This window comes from Lodderomyces elongisporus, chromosome 8 (assembly GCF_030384665.1).
Source record: "Lodderomyces elongisporus chromosome 8, complete sequence".
NCBI lineage: Eukaryota > Fungi > Ascomycota > Pichiomycetes > Serinales > Debaryomycetaceae > Lodderomyces > Lodderomyces elongisporus.
This window is the reverse complement of record NC_083680.1, coordinates 65,349-90,000: the sequence shown is the minus strand read 5'-3', so window position 1 is coordinate 90,000 and position 24,652 is coordinate 65,349. Positions and strand designations below refer to the sequence as shown.

The 24,652-nt window shown below is 38.3% G+C and overlaps 7 protein-coding genes across 7 annotated transcripts in view; 3 read left to right on the top strand and 4 right to left on the bottom strand. All coding sequences in view use genetic code 12, as the record gives it.

The window, feature by feature from the left end:
• The window catches only part of STV1 (H(+)-transporting V0 sector ATPase subunit a), a gene marked incomplete at both ends in the record, with an annotated part of 2,877 nt that extends 106 nt beyond the window's left edge, over positions 1 to 2,771 (bottom strand). Inside the window, one exon of the mRNA XM_001523788.1 lies at positions 1 to 2,771. This exon is cut by the window's left edge and continues 106 nt beyond it. Coding sequence (XP_001523838.2) covers positions 1 to 2,771 — 2,771 coding nt within the window.
• Positions 2,772 to 3,508: 737 nt separating this feature from the next.
• HRD3 (ERAD-associated protein) lies at positions 3,509 to 6,022 on the top strand (the record flags this gene model as incomplete). Its single annotated transcript, XM_001523787.1, has 1 exon — positions 3,509 to 6,022. The coding sequence occupies one exon, from the start codon at positions 3,509 to 3,511 to the stop codon at positions 6,020 to 6,022; it is 2,514 nt and encodes an 837-aa protein (XP_001523837.2).
• A 150-nt stretch (positions 6,023 to 6,172) lies between these two features.
• Positions 6,173 to 10,861, bottom strand: dna2 (DNA replication endonuclease-helicase Dna2; the record flags this gene model as incomplete). The annotated part of the gene is made up of 1 exon (XM_001523786.1): positions 6,173 to 10,861. One exon carries the CDS (start codon positions 10,859 to 10,861, stop codon positions 6,173 to 6,175), a length of 4,689 nt encoding a protein of 1,562 aa, XP_001523836.2.
• Positions 10,862 to 11,955: 1,094 nt separating this feature from the next.
• NOP58 (Nucleolar protein 58) lies at positions 11,956 to 13,512 on the top strand (the record flags this gene model as incomplete). Its single annotated transcript, XM_001523785.1, has 1 exon — positions 11,956 to 13,512. One exon carries the CDS (start codon positions 11,956 to 11,958, stop codon positions 13,510 to 13,512), a length of 1,557 nt encoding a protein of 518 aa, XP_001523835.2.
• Positions 13,513 to 13,726: 214 nt separating this feature from the next.
• Positions 13,727 to 16,006, bottom strand: PVL30_005383 (uncharacterized protein; the record flags this gene model as incomplete). The annotated part of the gene is made up of 1 exon (XM_001523784.1): positions 13,727 to 16,006. One exon carries the CDS (start codon positions 16,004 to 16,006, stop codon positions 13,727 to 13,729), a length of 2,280 nt encoding a protein of 759 aa, XP_001523834.2.
• Positions 16,007 to 16,528: 522 nt separating this feature from the next.
• PKH3 (pkb-activating kinase-like protein) lies at positions 16,529 to 20,023 on the bottom strand (the record flags this gene model as incomplete). Its single annotated transcript, XM_001523783.1, has 1 exon — positions 16,529 to 20,023. The coding sequence occupies one exon, from the start codon at positions 20,021 to 20,023 to the stop codon at positions 16,529 to 16,531; it is 3,495 nt and encodes a 1,164-aa protein (XP_001523833.2).
• Positions 20,024 to 20,911: 888 nt separating this feature from the next.
• Positions 20,912 to 23,347, top strand: OCT1 (Mitochondrial intermediate peptidase; the record flags this gene model as incomplete). The annotated part of the gene is made up of 1 exon (XM_001523782.1): positions 20,912 to 23,347. One exon carries the CDS (start codon positions 20,912 to 20,914, stop codon positions 23,345 to 23,347), a length of 2,436 nt encoding a protein of 811 aa, XP_001523832.2.
• Positions 23,348 to 24,652: the final 1,305 nt, after the last annotated feature.

Sequence of the window (24,652 nt, the reverse complement as noted above, 5' to 3'; positions counted from 1 at the left end):
GCCGACGTACCTTCCATGAATACCAATATACAAACAGTCAACAGGAACCACATTGCAAATAAAAAGAATGTCGCCAAGATACCAACAGTTCCAGTTCGTCCAAATGCATTTTGAATAGTCATTGACCACAACACTGTGGATAACTGTGCGTGGGCTAAAGAAAGTGCCCACAACCGCAAATAGGAAGCAGTATGACTAACACAGTTGAGACAGAATTCAATTGTGTGGATCACTTGGTGAATAACAATATCACCAAAATTAAAGCCGCCATCATCGCCATCGCCATCGCCATGTGCTGCTGCAGAGTGAACCATGGGCTCTATATCGTTGGGAAATCTAAAATCGTCCTCAGATTCTAAATCAAAGTTGAGCTCATCATCGTCGTTGTCGCCATCAGACGATTGTAACGTTGCTACTGCTGCTGCATCCTCGTCTACCTCATGAAGAATAATCGAATGATGTCTCTGTGAGTTTATGTCGGAATATCCAAGCTGTATTGCTCTATCGTTTTCTCGCTTTAATGTCAATGGCTTGTATATGAGCAACCATGGAACACAAACAGCAGCAATAAGCACCAAAATAATCTGGATAAATTTTTGACCCGCGTATAATGGCTCCTCGATGGTCCCCGGCGACAAAAACATATTGATCAACATGTTAAGCAATCCGGGTGGCTGTCTTTCAGTGCCAAGCCAGTCAACACACCACTTGTAAACAATGGTCAATGACAAGTAGCCAAAGATACTCTGCATGAAAAGAAACCCAGGTATAAAGTTTCCAATAATATCAACTCTTCTTTTGAAATAAATATAGTTTACAAGACTGAAAGCTAACGAATAGTTCATGTGGATGTACCCCATTAGCACTGATAATTTCATCTTGTATGAATTTGTAAAAAGCAAATTGTTCTCAGTACCATGCCATGCCCAGTCAAGACCAAAAGGATACGTTTTGCCAGGTATTTTAGATGCAATTAACGTGCCTCCCTTGACTTTATCGTAGTTCTCAGGAATTTTCCATTCCCATCCTGATGAGAAAAGGCTCATTGACTTTGAAAACACATCATTGTAAATAAACCCAATATAAATTGAAAACAATCCCATCAAAAGAATAATATATCTTCCATTAAACGCCATGGCAAAAATCTCGTCCTTATTCCTCATGGCGCCAAACGAAACCTCATTTTTGATCAAATACAATGCCATCAAAAGCACAATAAAACCATGGCCCAAATCACCAAACATGATTGAAAACATAAATGGAAAAGTGATAATCGTGGCAAGACCAGGATTGACTTCTTGATAAGTGGCAATACCATATGCATCGATAATCAGCTGATAAGCAGCAGTAAACTTGTTGGTTTTGTGGTATGTTGGAGGTGTTCTATTAGTAGTTAACTCTTTAACAACTGCAACAAACGAACCTCCTTCCTCGTCATCATTATCGTCTTCTTCATTACCTCCAACAAAATCAAATCCACTGATATCATGGTCACTATCTTCAATAACAAACATGGAAGTATCAGTTTCATTTGCTGTTTCAGAATCAGGTAAAGACTCCACTGAATTTCGACGATTAGGTTTAGTCTTGTTTCTAATCAATCTCGCAAGAGAAGACTTAACCTTTTTAAACTCACTCGAAGGAATCCATCCTTCACCAACCAAGCAACGACGAGTACTATCTTCGTCAAACTTGTTCAATGTCTCAAATATCATTCTTTCTCTTTCCACATTGTAACTATAATCTGGATAAACTTCCTGAAACACACGCAACTCAGTCACCAATTGGTCTTTTGTGCTACTAACAACACTACTGAGGTCTTCTATTTTTGAGTTGATTTCGTCCAAAGTAGCTCTACGAGCACTTGAATTGCCTGTGGCATTGTCAAAAATGCGTCCATCAAGTGAACTGATTATTTTTCTAACGCGAGATCTCAATGCTTCCCCATGAATAAAGATTATGAATACACTTTTAGTGACCAACTCAGCAGAATTGTCACTGGCAGGATAGCCACCTTCCATCGGAGCATCGTGGAAATACAAGTTGCCTCTCAATGTTCTCCAAAGAATGTTTCTCAAAATAGGAACCTTATCCGCAGCGATGGAACCAGCAAGTGCATTGAAATTGGCAGTCTCGCTAAATGATTCTGTCTCGAGGCCAAGTTCGAGGCTTTGAGCACGAAGATGCTCTTGGCTCAATAACGCCTCATTGTCGTCTCCACCACCTTCAAACAGATGGCGAGCTGCATATTCAACTGTAGCATTCAAGTCATCGGAAACCAACGAGGATTTATGAAACTCGGAAAGTGTGTTGACAACGTTTCGGTTTTCATACAATTTCAATTTTTGTAAATTCAATCTGTTAAAAGATTCATCCAAGTGCTTGATCCGCTCATGAAACTCTTGAATGTGGTGCTTTATCTCATCCATTTGAGAGGAGCTTGGAATTGGCTTTCTATCGGCTTTCAAATTGGAATAGTAATCGACACTCAATGTATGTTGTTTGTCCATAATCGAATGTAGGTATCTCAATTGTCCCACCATTGTATCTATACTTCGCAATTCATTGACAAAAGTACGTTGAAACGGAGTAAGTTTCGAGTTGAGATCACGGAATTGGACGCATCCAAGGGCACCAAGAGTACCAACCATTTCTCGTGCAAGCTCAATTGTCACATAGAATTGGACCAATGACATGGGCGCGGATCGAAACATAGCCTCCAGAGACCCATGCTCTCGCAGAACAGCGTCTGAAAGTCTAATTGGGGCCATTTTCTTTGCTAATGTTGATTGTACTGACGTAATCTAATGTGCTAATATCTTATTGTGTAGAAATGTGGGTGCGTTGATGTGTTAATGCGAATTTTTGATATTTGGAAACTTTCGACGATTGATTGATCCTTTTGCTGAACAAGGGTACTTTATTGACTTTATGTGGATGCCGAGTTGGAAATTTCGGCGGCTGCGATTTTTTTGAATTTGCGGGTGCGACTTTTCGACTCCTACAATCGCCACAATAAAGGGGGGGGGGGGGGGAGGAGAAAGAAATAAGGAGCGAGCGAGAGAGAGAGAGAGAGTGTGTGTGTGTGTGTGTGTGAATGTGAGAAACAAAGTAGAACAGTACTAATAAAGTAGAGAAAAAAAAAAAAAAAAAAAAGAAAAAAAAAGGGGGACAAAAAGAGATAAAGAGGGAACACGTCAACTGATCAAATCTAACCACAAGATTCTTAGTTGCTTGATTGACACTCTTATCACTTCTTTTTACCTTCCTCTTGTACAATACGAAACTTATTAATTACACATTGTCTTTGCTATAAGTCACCAAAAGTCAGGCTAGACTAAACCAAATTTTTCATTAATTGCTCACTTTTGTGGAGTTGTTAAACTGATACCAACACTGATGGTAATTGCGACATAGATTAAAAAAAAAGAAAGAAATAGCTATAAGTTTTTTATTTTTTTGATCTTGATTGGCTGACTGAGTCCAATTGAATAAATAGAATTACACTATGAAGTGCAAATGGGTTTCTCTCGCAGTATTGAGTGGCCTTATTTATACAGTCAAGGTAGTACATGCATCTGCAAATGCATTCGATCCAAAAGATACAGGCGAAATAGAATATAATGAAGCTAAACGAATATTGGGGGGACTTGAGGAAACATCCTCTGGTGCAAACAAAAATAATGGAATTAGAATCGGCGAATATGGTCTTGAGATTCCACAGTTCAACCCATTGACTTCAAACTACGAAACAGAACAAGTTTATAATGTGACCCATCTGGAACTTGCCGAAGCAATCTCATTGCTTGAAAAAGCAGCACTGCGAAATAGTGTTGATGCACTACGAACACTTGGTGATTTGAATATATTTGGCAACTTTTCACATCCAACAAATTATCAATTGGCGAAAAAGTACTATGAAAAAGCTATTCAAGTAGCGCCTGATGGACATGCATATTTTATGCTTGGTTTTATCTATTCAACTGGATTGTTTGGTGAGTTTGAAGTAAATCAGCACAAGGCCAACTTGTATTATCAATTTGCAATGGAGAATGGAGATACAAATGCATTACTTGTATTGGCTTATCGACATTTGAAAGGCATTGAAGTTCCCGCCAATTGTGAAATGGCACTACCTTTGTATGCGAAATTAGCCAATATGGGTATCGAATGGGTGCAAAACCGGTTTTTGCGAGGTGTGGATTACAACATTCGGATATCAGATTTTAACGGCGGTTTGTTTGGAGAGAAATTAAGTGAGACGTCATCTTCCATAGAAATCAGATCAAAATTATTTGCCGATTTGAAGCAAACTTTCGAAGAGCATAAATTTAATGCTGATGAACATGAGTACGTTACACTCTATTACACAGGAATGGAGCATTTAAAAGGAGATTATTTTGAAGATCGAAATCTTACAAGGGCCTTTCATGAATTTCAAAAATGTGTCGAATTGGGAGACGAGATTTATGGCGCAAACGACTACAGAAACATGGAGCCAATTGATCGAATATATCTTAGTTCTTGTCAGCTAAATTTGGGTAGAATGTACCTACACGGACTTTCTGTTCCACGAGATGTTTATCAAGCAGAAAAGTTTTTTAACTTGTCTACACTAATCCAAGGCAACGCTGATGCATACAATGACTTGGGAGTAATTGAGGAAAATGGCTATCTCCGAGAATCAAACATTTCACGCGCTATCGAATATTATGCTGCTGCTATCAATAAGAAATCACCTGAAGCTAATAAGAATTTGGCTAAGCTATTGATGAAGGTATATGGCGAAAACCCAGCGTCGGATGATCAAAAACGCGAGATTTACAAGTACATGAAGGATGCTACTTATTTGGGTAATACACAGGCACTCTACTACATGGGCCAATTTATGGAGACTGGATTAGCAGCAGCCGTTGACCCAGACCTGAAAATATCTTGCTCAAGAATGGTCAAATATTATGCCGAGTTTGTAAGACGGTTGTCGGCATTTTATGCTCCGCATCTCAAGTATAGCTTTGAGCAGTTGGTGTGTGGGCAATACAAGAATGCCCTTGTTGGTTATCTGATTGCTGCTGAGCAAGGTTTTGAGCCTGCGCAAGTTTCAGCTGCATATTTGCTATATCAACTACAACCGTTGTCGAATGCTAAAAAGCAGTTCACGACTGATCGGGTTCGCACTGCCGTGAAGTATTTGGATAGAGCTTCAAAACAGGGCAATGTTGACGCTACAATATTAATTGGAGATATACTTGCTGGTGTTGATTCGAAGGCACATGCAGAAATAGATAAAGAAAGATCATTTAATTACTATAAACTAGCGGCAGATAGACACTCATCACATGGAGCTTACAAGTTGGGAGAAATGTATGAGAATGGCCTTGTACCTGGTGACAATACCACAGACTACTATCTTGCCAAACGTTACTACGACCAAAGCCTTCAACTTCGTGAAAAAATGGACCTTGAAAGACATCTATCTGGATCAAAAATATCCCTTAGCAAAGCACATATAAACTGGGCTTTACTTCGGTTAAGGTTCAAGTACTTATTCAACCGAAAGGCATTCAAGACACATGACAATGGTACGAGTAAAGATGGGTGGTTAAGTGCTTTTAAGAAGATTGGCAGAAAATCATCAAACGATATTCTCGACCACGGAGGGGAGCGTGGACAACATCAACATCAACAACAGCAACAACAACAACAACGACAACAAGACTCGATGTCACGAGCAGATGCACAACACATGGGCGGTGCCCGTGATGGTGAGCACGATTACGTGGAAAATTATGATATCGGCGATTACTTGGTGATTGTATTGACGTTTGCATTTTTTTCATTCTTTTTTATACGAAATATGTTTGGGCATTGGCAACAGATGCGCAACGGCCAAGTGCCCATAGATCAAAATAGAAATAGACAAGACGGTGGACAAGACGGTGGACAGGATGGATTCAATTGGAACGGTAATCAAATAGCATTTAGAAGAGGTAACTTTGAAGTACAGTTCTTTGCCCTATAACGGAGAGAAAAAAAAATACAAGGAAAAGGCGAATAAATGGGACAACAAGGAGAGCTGCAAAGTACTTCTTTTCGGTATAGAAGAAATAATAATAATAAAAAAAAAAAAGAAATAAAGTGCACATGCAAATATACGTATACATATAAATCTCTAGTTTCGCATATTTTGTATAATGTTCAGAAGAATTGGTGTAGGCTTTATGTGTCTTTTCGTCAATTGTGAGCCTTTTATTGGAGACGAATTTGCTGATTCGGGAAAGTTGTAGAATGTATCAGCACCCTCTGTCAATTGAAAGTATCTGTTTCTTTGATCTAAAAAATCAATAAATGTTTTGGTTGTGTTTGTTGTGGATAGCGTTGTTCTCGATCCTAATATAATCAATTTCGATTTTGCCCTGGTAACAGCAACATTAAGTCTTCTCCATTCCTTTAAAAGCTCACCCGCATTATTTTCATCATTCAGTCTCACCAACGATATGATGATACACTCCTTGTCCCGACCTTGGTACTGGTCTGCTGTCAAAATTTCCAAATCCAACCTCGAAGAAAGGTCTTTTTTCAATAGATTTAATTGCGCGCGGTAAAATGACATTACGCCGATTTGCTTCTCTTCAACACCTGCAAGAACAAGAGATTTGACTATTTGCTTGATCAACTTTGCTTCCATATGATTCTTGATAGCTTCACCACGAACAACTTCCTTTGCATTAAGCTTGTCGTGATCCAAGAAGAGTACCTTGATATTACTGTCAAAGACATAATTCATCCATTGCAGAGACTGAGGCAAGCCGGGCTTTGTAAATGAGGAAATCATTTGGGGATTAGGGATGTTCAAGTACTGATTTGCAACTGCATGGGAACCACATTTAAGTTTATTTTCGTAAATCAACACATTTGATAATTGCATAATCTCTTCACACATTCTATATTGATACGTTAGTTCTGTAACGGAGTTGGGATGTGCTTCTGCAAGTAATCTGAAAAGAGATTGCGAAAGACCAAACCTCACTTCGGGAGCAGGATGCAACACCAATGGAGGTAATTGATAATGGTCTCCAACCAATATGAATTTTTTTGCAAGTTGAATTGGACCAATGCTGATGGGGAAAGTAATCTGCGACGCCTCATCAACTATACAATAATCGAATTCGGTCCTGATATTGAAACAAAGGTCTCGTACACCTAAGCATGTTGCAGCTACTAGATTCGGTGAACAATATGTTTCTATAAATTGTGATTGGTCCTGTATGGGGTTTGCATAATCGGGGATATACTGATGAAGACTATTCTGCACGCGCAGTGGATGACCAATTCTTATGAATTTGACTGGTGATTTTTTCCCAATATTGCTTTCAAGCAATTTCAACAAAATATTGTCGACAGCTGAGTTTGTATACGAAGTGAGCAAAACAGTTTCACCACGTTCAACTATTTCTTTGATGATTTCAACAATCAAGGTACTCTTGCCGGTTCCAGGCATTCCCAAAATTAACGCATAATCATTAGCAGCAAAAACTTTGTTAAACGCGGCTATTTGAGATGGGTTAAAGTTCACTAATTTGTTGGAAGTGCTATTTGACTGCGTAAATGTTGGAGCTCTAAGATCCACTACTAGTTCCCGTAGGCTCAGAGGCGTTGTATCTAAAAACAAGCTCAAAATATTATACCTTGCCAAACCTAATCCATAGAACATTTCATCTTTATCAATAATGAACAATTTCTCATTCATCTTTGAACCACTATTATGGCCTCTAATCAAACTTTTATAGACTTGATTATTGGATTCGCTAAAGTTGCTCAATTTCTGATCGCAAGTGATGATTCGCCTTCGCGTGCTAATAACAATCCGGGATGGAGACACCGACTTGACAAGACCGTTGGTGATTGCAAATTGTCCTGATTGGTCGCTGATTATCACTCGATCGTTTACATTAAACTTGGTACTCTGAAAATCAACTAATAGTTTCGCGTCACTGGCTCTTTCAAAAACGTATGTAAATCTTCTTGCAGTGGATTTATCGCCACGAACGGTTGCATAATGAAAAATCAGACTCTCTTTATCTTCTTCTTCCTCTTCTTCGTCATCTGTGGACTTGACTACTTTTAAATTATCAAGACATCCTCCTTGAGCCAGCCTCTGTTCTGTGGGAATAGTCCAAAGATGTTTAATTGTTTTACTCATAAACGCCTCCTCTTTTGCAATCAATCCATCCCATGTTTTCAAAAATACCTTATAGTCTGGATTGGAAATATGACTGGTGTATGATAGATAAGTCTCTTCATCAATTCCACAATCTTTACTGTTACCATCTTCCATCAATGAGTCAATCACCATGCATGCAGATTGAACCTCGCATCTTGCACACTCTGCTCGTTTCAAAAGTGGTGGATAAGTCTCATTATTCTTGTGATGTTGCGAAACTTTATTCCTCAAATTGATTAGTGCTCTCAAATCGGGAGCATTAATGTTACTGCGCTTAGTGAGCTGTTCTTTAGTGTATACAAGCACGGAAGATTTTATATCCAAATTGTATCTATCTTTAAACAATAAGGCATACAACGTTGCTTGCGCACTATGGCTCACATATTCTCGTCCTGTTTTAATCTCCATTGGTAATAGAAATTTACCATCAATTTGATTATTTTGCAACTTGGCAACCATAGTAGCGTCGATTTTACCCTTTATACCAAATGCAGGTGATTTGATATCCTCTTCGATATCCAAAATCTCTTCGCAAGCAAACCCAATATCGTTTCTTTCTGAGGTATTTTCAATTCGACTTGACCGTCCAATTGACTTCTTGTAATATTTATCAAACCAAGTTTTGAGGTACAGAAAATGCTTCTGCACTTCCAGCTTCACCTTGTTTTCTTCTTCTCCTACACTGAATATACTCACGAGATATTGCTGCATTAATTGCTCAAGCACCTCCAGCATAAACTCCAATGTCCATGTTTCAGTTGCCATACACTCTTGGAATACAAAATGGACAATCTCACCAACAATGATTGGTACTGTTGTTGTTCCTGGAAATTTAAATCTGGAAAGCAAAATAGATTTCCGTGGACAGTTGATCTGCAGGGCAATTGTGGTTGCAGAAAGGAGGATATCCGGATTCCAAATTAATAAATTAGTTGTGTCATCAACTATATTCGGATGAGAATCATCGGTAACAATAACGTGGACAATATCACCTGGTTGGATTTCAAGCTCGCAATATTGGCCTTTCAACTTAAGAGTGGAGACAACACCATCTGGCGACTCTACTAAGAAAATATTTTCAGATGTTTTATATGAGTTGTGCACTAACAATTGCAGCAGCAGCAGCAGCAGCGGCGGCGTTACCATCGGTGATGTAAGCTCCAATCCCAGTACCGCTGGCTTTGGCAGAATTTGTTCCTTAATTCGTAATCTTCGAAGCTCGGGACGACCGTAGCAAATATCACCGAAGCGCTCCTCTTTTTCTTGGTAATTTTCTTTAGATGTTGATGCTTCTTCAAAATGTCTCATCCCTTCTTTGAACAACTTTGTAAATTTTGAAAACTCGGTTGACTTGTTAGCAATAGAAGATGTAGATGCAAATGCAGATGCAGATGCAGAGACTTGCATCAATTCCTCAATATCGTCGTCGGAAAATGGATCGTCTGAAAGATCTTCTGCATTTTTTTCAGCACTGTTACTGACATTATTATCATCATTATTAACATTGTTGACTACATTGCTATCAACGGCTCGAGGTTTGGGAGGTGATGCTATCCTTGGCGGAGGTGAACTCACAGTTATAATCTCTTGTCTTGTTCGAGTTTGTATACTCTCACCTTGCTTTTGTGAATGATTAAAAATAGCTAAAACTTCTTCATCGTCCGAAAATGGATCGCTCGAGTGTTCTTGTTGCACTGACTTGACGTTGGTACCTTTCAGTGGAGACAGTTCAAGGGTCTGCACTTGCTCTTTCAGAGGTGACAGTGGAAGGGGTTGTCTATTAATGGTTGTTATTGTTGCTGCTGCTGCTGCTGTTGTTGTTGACTTTGGCAGGTGGGTATCTTCAAGCTTATTTATCCATTCACTCAAAGACGAGCTTTTCTCGCATGTATCCGTGCGCAGAAGAAAATTTGACTTGCTTCGAACCAATGCAGCTGGGGGCGGTAAGTGTGAACTTTTTTTACTTGTGCTTTCTTTTCCACTTAGGTCAGAACAGGTCTTTGATAGTCGGGGCGAGGAACGCAGCATAGTATTGTGAAAATTAGTGCCATATCTTGAAAGAATTTCCGGCGTTTTTGGGACCGTTTGATTATTATCTCTTTGACTAGAAGCACCTTTAAGTGGAGATGATGAATAACCAGTCTTATCAGATGGATGTCGCGACTCTGCTTCTCTTGAAGGGTTGGCCACTTTGTTCTTTAACTCTGGGCTTTCTTTCCACAAAATGCCATCGTAGCTATCGTCAGAATGGTCCGTCACAACTTTTATATCTCTATTACGTCGAACTCGTTTTGGGCTTCCGGGAAAACTAGTAGGATACGGTTTAGCCTCGGCGATTGGCAGGACCGTTGTTGTTGTTTTGTTTAAAACATTTTGGTCTATGCGCTTAACAGTATGTTCATTAGCTGAGGAAGACGACGAGGAAGTCGAGAAAGTTGAGGAAGTTGAAAAAGTCGAGGATGATGGTTTAGTGGTTGTAGTTCTGGACGATGCGTTCTGGTTTCCAGTTATTGAGTCGATGGGTTGAAAAAAATATGAACGCTTCTTCGGTCGTTTAGCTTGTGGTACTTGTCCCATCGATTCAGCAGGACGCGTGTTCTTAGGTGGTGACGTTCTACCATTTTTGGTTGGCGACATATACTTTGTAAAAAAATGATACTTTTCTGGTTCTTTTTTTAAAAACTGTCTTTTCCGGCCCTAGGCTTAACAGAGCATTAATGAGAGAAGTACAAGTATTAAGTGTTTTTCCTTTTTTTTTTGGAAAAGAAGTTCTTTTGGTTTTGTTAATTGAATTTTTGATTCAAAACTAATTAAATCGTTATGCTTTGCGGCATTGATCTGGAGCTGATGAAGGTAACGCGCCCTCTACACAAATCTGCGTGTATCGTGATATATGGTAGTTCTTGTCGCTACCAGCTGTTTAGTTTGAGCTACAGTCGATCTAAGTTTTTAAGATCGGTGGTCCTTCAACAAGCAAGATTTATGACATGAATACCAAGGCTTCTTTGGGGAAAATAATGAAAGAATAAGAATAGAGAAAATATCAAACATGTTGTTTAGTAAAAAAATATATATATTCTTCATTGTTTCCATAATGCTTTTTTTTCTATTTTTCGTTTTTCTTTTTTTTGCATCCAATTCAATTAAAATGTTACATTAGTTAACAATCTTTTGCTGTTTAGTACTTCGTTTGCCTTTTCAGTAGAACTATGACAGAGATATGTATTATATTCTTTTTTAGCATGTGCTGTTGCTTCTACATCATTATCATCAGTTTCTGATGCTATGTATAAAAATTTGTGGTTGACCAATACTTTTGATTGCCCCATTATCGAAAACAACGTATGGAAAAGAAGTTGGCGGGTAAGATTGTAGCAGAGATTATTCGAAGGAGTGTCATACTAAATGTCGCAAATTATTACGACACAAGGTGATTTTCTTTTTTCTTTTTTGTATTTTTTTTTTCGTCCTTTTTCTTCCTCTTCTCCTTCCGCAAAAACTCTTCTCTCGTTCGCTCTCTCTCTCATCTCAAAATTTTTCAGATAAACTTCAAGCACTGGCCTATATCCAAAACTTCCTAGTCAAACAACACCAAAACCTCTCTCATCGACCTAAAGTTTACTAATCCACCCACTCGAACTACCTATACCTACCCCCCCCCCCCCCATTTTTTTTTTCATCTTCTTCTTTGTCCACCCACTTACCTTTACATACTTATTCATAGTAAAATCATGGCTTTCGTTTTGGCAGAGACCCCAGCAGGGTATGCTCTTTTGAAGGCGTCCGACAAAAAGATTCACAAATCGTCGACATTGATCGAAGACTTGAACACATTGGAAAAAGTTGTTGACCAGTTTAAAGTACATCGTTTTGAGAAATTCCAGAGCGCAGCAAACGCCTTGGAAGAAGTCAACGCCATCATTGAGGGTAAAGTTTCCGAAAACTTGAAGAAATTATTAGAAGATTCCAAAGCTGACAAGAAGGCCACGTTAATTGTTTCCGAAGCTAAGCTCGGAAATGCCATTAACAAGCTTGGACTTAATTTCCAAGTTGTTTCTGACAGCGCCTCTTTGGATTTGCACAGAGCTATTAAAGAATATTTACCAGAGTTGTTACCTGGTTTAGATCAGTCTGCATTGAACCAAATGTCGTTGGGTTTGGCCCATTCAATAGGTCGTCACAAGCTTAAATTCTCAGCTGATAAAGTTGATACTATGATCATTCAAGCCATTGCACTTTTGGATGATTTAGACAAGGAATTAAACACTTATGCTATGAGATGTAAGGAATGGTACGGCTGGCATTTCCCTGAATTGGCAAAGATGATTACCGACTCTGTTGCATACGCAAGAATCATCTTGACCATGGGTGTCCGTTCCAACGCTTCAGAAGTTGACCTTTCAGAAATCTTGCCAGAGGAAATTGAAGAGCAAGTCAAGACTGCTGCTGAGGTTTCTATGGGTACTGAGATTACCGAAAACGATTTAGAAAACATTAAGGCTTTGGCTGAACAAATCGTTGACTTTGCTGCATACAGAGAGCAATTGTCAAACTACTTGAGCTCAAGAATGAAAGCTATTGCTCCAAATTTGACAGCAATGGTTGGAGACTTGGTCGGTGCACGTTTTATTGCCCATGCTGGTTCTTTGACTTCATTGGCCAAGGCACCTGCCTCAACTATCCAAATCTTGGGTGCCGAGAAGGCATTATTTAGAGCTTTGAAAACAAAACACGATACACCAAAATACGGTATCATTTACCATGCATCCTTGGTAGGTCAAGCCTCGGGGAAGAACAAGGGTAGAATTGCTAGAACTTTGGCTGCCAAGGCTGCTCTTTCAGTAAGGTATGACTGTTTTGATGAAGAAAGAGACGATTCTGACTCATTCGGCTTGGACAACAGAGGTAAAGTAGAGAGCAGATTGAGCAAATTGGAAGGTAGAGATATGAGAACAACCTCCAAGGTGAGCAGACAACAAGGCAAGATTGATATCACAGAAGCTAGAGCTTACAATGCCGATGCCGATGCACCTTCAGCAGTTGCTGATGCTGACTCTGATGATGATGATTCCGAAACTGAAGAAGTCGAAGTGAAATCTGATGACAAGAAGGAAAAGAAAGAGAAGAAAGAAAAAAAGGAAAAGAAGGAAAAGAAAGAGAAGAAAGAAAAGAAAGAAAAGAAAGAAAAGAAGGAAAAGAGCGATAAAAAGAGAAAGAGAGATGATGACGCTGAAGAGTCTTCAAAACTGAAAAAGGATAAGAAGTCAAAGAAGTCAAAGAAGGATTAGTTGTGGATATTTTTGTTTTCTTTTTTTTTTGTTTTTATTCTCTATGTTTTAAAGAACTAGAAAATGAAAAGTTGAATATAGAGAACCAGAAGAAAGAGGGAAAACATCAATTAGAAATTTTGTAATGTACGTTATTCTAGCTATAAATAAATCGAAAGTAGCTTGCTTATAAACTTGCTTTTTAGCATTGAAACTGGTGCTTTTTTTTCTTGCTCTAGTCCAAATCTGGCACGTCTTCTATCGAAGGATCCAAGTTTCTGTTGTTTCCTCTTGCTTCCTGGGTGTCGTCATTCCTAAGTTGTTCTTCGCCAGAGTTGTCTCGTCTAGCTTCTGTTCCTGGGGTGTTTCCTTGGGTGTTTCCTTGGGTGTTACCAAATCCTTGAGTCCGTGTTTCATTCTCAGTATTGGTGGACCTCTGTAATGCTCTTTCAAAAGTCTCCAGCAACCCAGGAGGAATTATATTACGCACTGTTTGAAGTAATGCCTCTGGCATCGCGCCACCTTGTATTGTGTGAATTTGCGTGCGGAAAGTGTTTCCGAAATTGTTCTCATTACTTGGTGGTGGTGGAGGTGGTGGTGGAGGTGGTGGTGAATGTTGTTGATCGGCGCCTCGATTAGTCCTATTTTCTGACTGTGAACTATTGGTAGCGTCATTAGGTTGTTGTTGCTGTTGTTGCTGTTGTTGTCCAGCAGATGTATTGTTGTTCACCACTGCACGTGCTTCTGCGTTTCCTCCAATGAAATTGAGAAGTTCACGAATAGGAAATGGATGGGTCTGACCTCCATTGACGTTAGTGTTATTGTTTGTATTTGTATTTGTGTTTACATTTGCATTTGCATTTGTATTTGCATTTGTATTTGCATTTGCATTTGTGTTTGTGTTGGTACCGTTTGCTCCAAGACCTATGTCCAACTGAATTCCATTTACCCCCGTTTCCCCACCTGTCGCCATCGTGTCCGTGTTGAGTATAATTGGCTCGTGTCTTCTGTCAATCTCAGTGATTGTAGCAGTTTCCATTCCATTACTAGCAAGAATTCTTTGTGAGACTTCAGGAGTGAGGATGTTTGGACGTGTCGAGTTGATCCTTTCCGATAAATTTCTCAAGGAGGAATCTCGATATACTGGGGTGTAGGTATAATACTCGCAATCGGATTCGGGACACATAGCACGCAATTGCGCCAAAACTTTTCTCACTTCACTAACTATTTTTTTAATTTTGTCTTCTGGAACGCGCTGTTGGTATGAACGCTTTTCTGTGAGCGCAATTGCTGAGTTCAATTTCTCAACAAATTGGGGCAAAATGGTTTGGATCTTCATCGACTTGTATTTTTTTCTAAGCAGACGGTCGTCTGGAAAACCAATAGGAAGTAAATCTCCCAGAGCAGACTTTAAAGATAGCAAGTAACACTCCAATGCAAGTAATGCGTTTCCCATATACATATGACAGTATCCCAATTGGGTCCATGCAGGTGTAAATGTTCTATCCAAATAAACGGCCATATTAAGGTCATCAATTGCCTCGGGGACACAATTCAATCCAATGTATGCAATAGCCCTATTGGTGTATAACTGAACATCTTGTTTTTTAGAAGGTTTGGGAATAACCGAGATCGCTTCTGTATATAGCTTTATTGCTTGAGCAAATGCCAGATACGACATAAGATTATTGGCTCTTTCTCGAAGTTCATTAACAATCTTTTCGTTGCCTGATTGAAGCTCTATTGATCCCGAGGAAATGAACTTTAAGTTCGATGCAAGGTATACTTTAAACGAGCTTTGAAGCAAGTCAAGTGGAATAGATCCTTCGTAGCCGCTCATCAAATATCCGGCAGCATCGTCTAGCATGGCTCCTATAGATTGCAAGTGCTGGCTTTTGAGTTCCTTGAGGTACATTGCAAGGAATAACGACAAATTCATTATTTTCTTATCTTTAGAAGTGAAATTGTTGCTATTCCTACTGCTGTTGTTGAGTTCATTCTCACCCTCATTCTCATTCTCATTCTCAATGCCATTATTATTATTTTTGTCAACAAGTTTCAATCCAGGAACAGTGTCTGCCACTTGTAGCAACAACGACAACATCTTGTTTTTGATTTCAGGTCTAATATATTCGCGTTTAGATGTTTCAACTCCATTTTCAATGTCCTGGACTATTTTCAAAGTACTGAGCTCGGGGAATTTGAAATTTTCTGAAGCATGGCCACAGATCAAGTCCTCGATGACCGCAATCGATGGGTTAGCTAAAGCTTCTTGACTGGAAGAATTTGCAAGTCGGCGATCATTCTCTAACTCTATACTAAATATTTTCTCAAATCCAATTAGTGATATGCAATCAAGTGAAGGTTTGATCAATGGAATATTTTCGATTTGAAATGGAGTCCTTGGTGATATTTTCCCTAATTCCTCGCTGATCTCATTCACGAGTTGTTGAAATCCATGGGCAATGAAATAGTTTAGCGCATGCTCATTAAGAAGTGTGTCTATAGCATCCATCTTGACTTGTAAAGCAAAAACAAAAAAGGGATGATCTATCTTTTAATTTTCAAACAATCAAGTAATCAAAGGAAAGTAATCAAGAACAGATTGGTTATGGTGTTAGGGTACAATATATGATTTCCTTTAACTAGATCAAGGTCAGTTTTATTTTTTTATTTTTTCGTGGGATAATCAAGTTTCAAAATATGAGGATCTCTTTTTCCCGTTCCCAAACTCTTTCTCTCTCTTTCGCTAACAAATTTTTTCTTTGTTCTGTGGTTTTATATTTTAATTATTATTATTTAATTTTATTTTTATTTTTATTTTTATTTTTTTTATTTTTTTTATTATTTTTTTAAACCCGCGCAGCACTTTGGCGTGAGATTACATAACTATCAATTACGAATTCTTTACCGCTATTTTTGACAGAATGCCGAAAACAATCTCTGTGTTTTAACCAGTACAAGAAAAAAAACGAAACACAGTATCAGATACTAAAATCGAAAGTATATATGCATAACTCTATAAGTCTTCTATATCCTATTTATGATGAACTGCTGCAGCTGCTGCACTGGCAAATTTCGAAGCATTAGCATTGAAAGAGCTTGGGGAATTGGATAAGTTTGGCGAGTTCTTACTCCGCAAACTTCTAGTGTCTGCAACTTTTCTTTTAGCAGCATCCTTCCGGGTGCCATTTGGATTACTTACGGTTTGTTTATCAACAATTGAAGTGGATTTTGTCTGTTTAGAATTTGTTACTTTGGGTTTGTTACTTCTGGAAGGCACCCCTGATGTCGTTGTTGGTGATCTTGTTGCTGGTGTTGTTGATGACGACGTTGATGACGTTGATGACGCTGACGTAGATGTTGCCTCTGAACTGAAAGACGTTTCCCTTGCAATCAACAAACAATCTATCCATCCATGATCAGCACCAATGAGTACTTCGTTCCCATGCTTATCCAACACTTTTAATTCTTTAGCCATTTGTTTACTTTTTGGTGTTTGACTCTGTTTAAGAAATATAAGGTCGCCATTTTCCCTCACCAATTCTATAATCAAATACCCCAACTCTTCCACTGACGTCTCTTTACGTTTACCTAGATAATTTCCACTGTTTACCTGTTCTTGTTCATCATCATCGTCATCTCCTTCAAATTCATAGTCATACATTAAACAATCTTTTCCTTTATTTGCCTTTAAGTCAACGAGCATTGCATCCAAATTGTTATTAATGAAAAAAATACGTGCCATATTTGTGATGACTGTCAATACAGTTGTGGCCTTTTTCTTCAAATAATCACCATTTCTGGCAATGATTTTTTCTAAAAGCATATCGTCCAATGTGTTGTAGTTCAAACCAACTAATGACTTTTCAAGTCGAACCATGTATAGTGAATCCATTTTCAAAATCTTCTCATTGGGATTTAACAACCCTGAGATTTCTCGAAACTGAATCAGATAACTTTTGGGAATAGTGGTAATTTCAGGATGCAAAGGTTTTGTCTGGCCACGAGACTTATTTGCAAAAGCTGCAGCCGCAGCAGCACTTTGTGGCACCGGTTTTGTTGGTGCAGATGTACTTATATTTGATGATAGATTTTTGGTAATAGTACCACCTGATGTCTGTGACTTCAGAGAAGGAAGCGAAGGTCTTGCATTAGAAGATGGCACTGATGGCCTAGGACTTGAGGGAGGAACAGACGATTTTGAATTTGTGAAAGATGGTGACGGTCTTTGTCCTGCATGTTGGTTTGAAGGTGTCTCTTTTCTTTGTGATGATGATGATGATGCCCATGACGAGGACGATGATATTGTGTTTGGAACCAGAGGTCTTTGCTGCGAGGAATTGGTGACCGTATTTTTAGGATGCAATTGAGGAGTCGACGCCCCTTGTTGTGTTGATGGCGCCGTCGCTCTGTTTTGCAGAAAAACCGGAATATGGGATCGAGAGCCTTGAGGACCTTGACGACTTTGAGAAACTTGAGTAGCTTGTGGCACATTACCTTGGCTCTTCGGCGATGATGGAATATTTGGCTTCTTGCTCTGTTGGTTTTGTAGAGCAACAGAAGCCAAAATATTGCCTGGCGATTTTTGAGCAGTATGAGATTGCACAGAATTACTTTGAGAATTGTTATGTATAGACAACCCCATGTTAGTGATGGCATTTGAATTTGCATTGGAATGTGAAGTTGCGTTATTACTAAAATTTGTGTTTGTATTTCCAATAGTATTTCCAGTATTAGCATTCAAATTAGTATTCAAATTAGCATTTGTTTTAATATCTTTAGTATTGGAGTTGGCCTTTGAATTAATGTTGGTATTGAAATTGGAATTAATATTAGAACTTACATTGTAACCAGCACTAATATTAGGATTATAGTTAGCGTTATAGTTAGCGTTGTAGTTAGCGTTGTAGTTAGTGTTGTAGTTAGTTGCGGACGAATTTGCATTGGGGTTGACGCCAGGAACTTTGTACTCTGTGTTTGAAGGGGCAGCTTGTCTAACTTGAGGAATTCCTCCTTGATTCTGCTGGGCATATAGCTGAACTCTTCCATCAGTCTTCATTGGTTGTGGTATTGGCAAAGAAGCTTTTGAACGATCTTCCATCATAACATTCTGCTTGCTTGCAGGATAATTTTGAGCACCTGTATTATAGTTCTTTTTTGGACTGAGGTCTGGCAAAAAACCTAAATCAGAGCTATGCATTTGCGATTGTAGCTGTTGGTAAGAGCTTGATTTATTTGCTTTCCGATTGGTCCCATTTTTCAACGCAAATGGATTTGTCTGTAGTGGCTTAGATTGAGAAACTGCATAACTTTCAAATTTGGGAACTTTTCGTTGCCAAATGTATGCCTTATCTGTCCAGTTCACTCCGTGAAACCATTTAGCTGACATGATTGCAGGGAGTGTTAATCTTTGACTAGGATTTTCAATCAAGATATTATCTATAATGAATTTCACATCTTCTGGTACTGGTTTGTCTGCTTTATAAGAATAATCTAGCTGAATAATTTTCTCAAAAGTGAGGTATTCGGTGTTTCCTTTGAAAGGTGGAGTGCCATTAAAAAATTGATAGAGCATGCAGCCCACAGCCCAGACGTCGGATTCAAACCCGCAGATATTCAGTTTCAACAACTCAGGGGGCACGTACTCTGCCGTTCCAACAAAAGAGCCAAGTCTATCAGGTGTCTTTGTTGCTGAGTTTGCCAGTGCGTCATTTCCCCCTTCAAAAGATCGATAGTCGATTTCTTCTGTAGAGTCGCCTGGAGCATCATCAAGGAGTTTTGCTGCACCAAAATCCGTAATCTTCAAATTGAAATCGTGACCAACCAATATATTTTCAGGTTTGAGATCTCTGTGTATAATATTTTTCAGGTGGATGAAGCTGACAGCATCAATAATTTGACACATGTAGAATTTCAGCACTTGTTCGGAAAGAGAACCAAATTTACGAATAATTGATAACAATTCTCCGTATTCCGCAAAGTCCAATACAAAAAATAAACTCGACTCGTCTTGAAAGGTATAATATAATTGTACAATTCCTGGGTGTTGTTGACCTAGTCGATGCAATGTCAATTTTTCAATGTTGACGTATTTGATTTTATTCTCCTTAACAATATGTCTTTTGGAAAGTACTTTGATTGCATAGGTTCGACCTTGTTGTTTGTCAACTGCAGAGTAGACAGTCGAATATGAACCTTCACCAATTCTTGCGCCAAAATGATAATCCTTAACAGATTTCTTGTTTGGCATATTTTGGTCTGAGCTACCGCCAATGTTGGTCAGAGACTGACCTCGCTGAATGATAGGTTGCTGCCTAGGTCCTTGACTGTGACTTTGAACTTGACCTTGTATTGGTGCGGATCCTGCAGTTGGTCTTAATCCTGATCTCAGATTGTTGTGCAGTATATGCGCAGATGACAATTGATCACCAAGCTGATTGACTATGCGGCGGTCATATGGTTGTTGATTAGAAGGTGGTAAAGTAGGTGCCTTTACCAGGTAAGGATGAATATGTTGGGCATTTGACATGACAGGTTCATCTGTATAGAATCGCGCGGGTAAGAAGAAAATGCGAGGAACGGAAGAGAAAAAATGGTGTAGAGGAGTATATAGTTAGATTTGCTAGATTTCAGTATGTAGATTCTTTAATGTGATGTGGTGATGTGTTGATAAATGATGAAAAAAAAATGGTGAAAGAAGAAGCTGGAAATTATATTGGGTGATATTAAACAAAGGGAAGTTTGGCACTGTTTATCAATAATCAATGTTTACATTGTTCAACTTTTTAGACAGATTTCAGATTCAAGTTGCGAGAGGAAAAAAACAAAAAAACAAAAAAACAAAAAAAATAGAGGGAAAATATACAAAAGTCGATTTTGAGACATCTTCTGATTTCAGTCAAATACAAAACGTTATCGGAGAATCTAAAGAAAGAAATCAAAAGAAGAGGAAAAAGAAAAAGAGAAAGAGAAATTAAAGGAAAAGAAAAGGAACCCTTTGATAGAAGACTTGCATTCCATTACCACCTTACTTTTTCTATATTGTACATAGTTGATTTGTCCTATTCGATATCAACGATTATCAGTTAAAAGTGTGAGCTGAACCCACTTTTTGCATTCATTTTTTTCTCCCCAGTTTTTTGCAGTTTCCCTTTGTTGTTTCAATTCATTTTTGTTTAATATTACATCTTTTGGAAGCAAAAGAATTTTGTTGGGGTTATTCTCGAATGAACAATTTACTATTTCATCCATATAGAAGTTGATTAAATTGGAAATTAGACTTGAAGAAAAAGAAAGCAAGCAAGCTAACAAACAAACAAAGGAACAAAATATCGATACAAGAAACAGGTGGTAAAAGACAAGAGTCAAAAAGAAATATAAAAGAATCATCTAAAATTTATAAGAAAGTTACAAGAGAATGAGATCTGGTTCAAGGTTGTCGAATTATCTCGTGCGATTAAGTGGGAGAGTGTCATTCACGCAGAAACGATCACTAACAAATGTCAAATTACCCAGCAATGTAAATTATGAGAGACTAAAAGCTGCATTTGATAGCGATGAGCATACTTTAAATGGTAAAAATAATAATAACGAGGGTAAGTTGTTTTCTAAAACGGCATTATTTCAAGGACAAAAAGATGGTTCTGCTAGTACAGGGTTATTTAAAAATAGCTATTTGACAAGCCCCCAAGGTCTTGTTCAATTTTCCAAAAAATCTAAATTGCAGGCACAGACTCTTGTTGATGAAATGACGAGGGATGTCCTGACACATCAAGGGAAATTGGATTACATCAAGAAATTAGATCAATTGTCGGATATCTTGTGTCGAACTATTGATGTTGCCGAATTCATTAGAGTAGTTCACGATGATCAGAAATGGGTAGATGCAGCTCAACAAACGCATGAAATAATTTTTGAGTATATGAATCAACTAAACACAAATGTCGAGTTATATGCCAACTTGGTCAAGATACTCGAGGATAAAGATTTGATATCACAATTGAGTGATGAAGAAATCAAGGTTGGTGAATATTTGAGACAAGATTTTGAGAGATCAGGGATACATATGGATCCACAATCTCGAGATCAATTTGTATCACTAACCCAAGAAATTTCAATAATGGGTTCCCATTTTAACAATGAGTCTAGTAGTTTGAAATCAGATTGGATCTCGATTACTTCAAATGAATTTAGTGCAATTGAGGACAGGTTTATCCAGAGTGAGGTTATGCGAGCATCGGCATTATATCCTGGTAAAAAAGAATCTGGTACATACTACATCCCATTAGCTTCAGCAATTCCGTATCGAATAATGATTCAATGTGGATCAGGCAATTTGAGAAAGAAAATGTGGATTGGTTTACACGAAGCTAGTGATGAGCAAGTTCAAGTGCTTAATCATTTTGTTGCTTACCGTGCTTTATTGGCCAAGATGTTAGGTTACGACTCGTATGCACATTACCAGTTGGAGCACAAGATGGCTAAAAAGCCAGAGAATGTGTTATCTTTTCTCACCAATTTGCAAGAGAATTTGAAAAACTCTCAAGTTTTAAAAGAATTACGCGCATTGAGCGCACTGCAGCAAGGATATAGTCTGTTAAGCGATGAAGAATTGATTAGACAGATTAAGCCTTGGGATAGAGACTTTTTGTTAAAGTCTTTTGAAGCAAAGAAATTGTCAAGTACAGAAAATGGTGAGAAAGCGTCTACTGACACCAGTACTAGTACCACTACTAGTACCACTACTACTGATAGTACCACCACTACTGCTACTTTCTCTAACTCGACTGATTCTGTTGCCATTAAACGCCTTTGTGAGTACTTCTCCATAGGCACAGTGATTGCCGGTTTGAGCAAATTATTTTCTGCTTTGTATAACATCTCCTTTGTTGTGGAACCTACTGTGAAAGGTGAAGTTTGGAATGAAAAAAGAGTACGCAAACTCAATGTTCTTAACAACTCGAATGGTGAGACTATGGGGTATTTGTACCTTGACTTTTGTTCACCCAAAGTATTTCCATCGCATTTCACTGTTGTATGCCTGAGACAATTAAACAAAGCAGAGTCTGTTTCAGAGCATGGAGATATGGTGCAATTGAGCAAAGACTACCAGCTCCCCGTTGTTGCATTGGTTTGTAATTTCACCAGTGGCAACCCAACGTTATTGTCCTTGGATCAAGTGGATACTATTTTCCATGAGATGGGACATGCAATGCATTCCATGATTGGAAGAACACAATTACACAACTTGTCTGGTACAAGATGTGCGACAGATTTTGTCGAGATTCCTTCAGTATTAATGGAGTCATTTAGTAAAGATCCTCGAGTGCTTTCTGAGATTGGTTGTCATTATAGAACTGGCGAGCCTGTACCAATTAATTTGTTGGAGCAAGCTCAGAGCCAGAGATCTGCACTTGAAGCTTGCGAGACATTTGTCCAGAGCAAAATGGCGATGCTCGATCAAGAATTGCATAGCAAAGAGATTGTCGAGCTGTTGAGACAGGGTCTTGAAGCAATAAATTCAACAGAGATCTATCATCAGGTTGAGCGGGACCTGGAGATCTTTGCAGATGAATGGTCGACATGGCATGGAAAGTTTCCTCACTTGTTTTCGTATGGAGCTGTATACTACTCATATTTACTCGATAGGGCGATAGCCAATGTTTTGTGGCAGAAATTGTTTGCCAAGGATCCTTGGAGCAGAGATGCAGGAATCAAATATAAAGAAGAGATCTTGAAGTGGGGAGGTACGAAAGATCCATGGGCGTGTCTTGCGGACGCATTGCAGATGGAGGAGTTGCGCAAAGGTGATGCTCATGCTATGCAAATTATTGGCGAGAACTCAAAACTATAAACCTTGTAATTAGACAATCAATAATGTTGGATAGTATGGTATCGTGTGGTATCGTGTGGTATCGTGTGTGTGTGAAATTACATTAAAGATTAGCAATTGTTGGTTAAGAATCTTTTTTTTTTCTCCACACCGAAGGCTTTTCCGTGCATTTGAATAAAAATTATAGAATTTGGCATAATACAATAGTAATTAAAATGTTTGTATTCAATTCTTTATGTTTTCATATTGTTTTCCTTTTAGCTCTCATTATTTCTACCCCAATATTTCATTTTTAATTTTTTTTTCTTCACTTGTACTTTCCTATTATTTTTTTCTTCATCATCATCTTCTTCAATCAGTCAATCAACTTTTTGGGGTTAAGATTCTTCCCCACAGAGACAAGTTTACCCCAAAGCTGGAGGGGAAGGAAGAGTGAAAAAGTAAGGGAAGAGAGTGGGGGGAGGGGACGGAGATATGTATGTAACTTTTGACTTTAGCGAAATTGTATTGAGCAAATTTTATTTTGTTTTTATATTTCAGAATGGTTAACTCTATTTTGTGTGTTGGTTAATCCCTGTCTCCACCTAACCACATTTCTCTTTGTTCCATTATCAATTTTATTTTATTTTCCATAAACCTCAAAGAGTTCCAAAACAAACTGTACCTTCCCCACTTGTCTTACAATAATGAATCTCCTCTTTCGAGTACAAGACGATATAATTTTAGTTGCTGCTGGACCCAACAACAGGATAAAAAACAAAAAAAAAAATGAAATTGGTAGAAGGCGTTCTAGCGGGATGGTAGTACCCTTCCGTAGCGGGTGTCAAAAGCCTCCTACGTTTTCCCCGCAACAGGAGAATGTAAAAAAAAACTCAAAGAGAAGATAAAAAGAAAAGGAAGATGAAGAGAGAGAGAAAAAAAAGAAATTAACGAATGTGTCAAAATGCCTTTCGGAAAATTATTTATATTTCAAATATTAAAAAAATTAAAAATAAAAAATATTAAAAGGATTTTTTTGTTTTTTCCTTTTTGAATAATTTTTCTTTCCTCACGAAAAGCTCTCGAGGAACTAAACATCCGTCTACGTGGCTCTAAAGTAGTTCATTACATTGTAAGGAAGCTCGTTGCGAGAATGACATCCACATTAAAAAATACAAATAAAAGCCACTACCATGAAAGCTTTAAATATGTATTAGTGAGGGAATAAAAATAGATGTATGCGGTATTTATAGCTTCATGTTACAGTTGGACATGTCGTTTTTTAAAACAAAGTACTTGTGACAAATTTAAGATGAAAGTGAGACAAATCAATTATACTCAAAATGT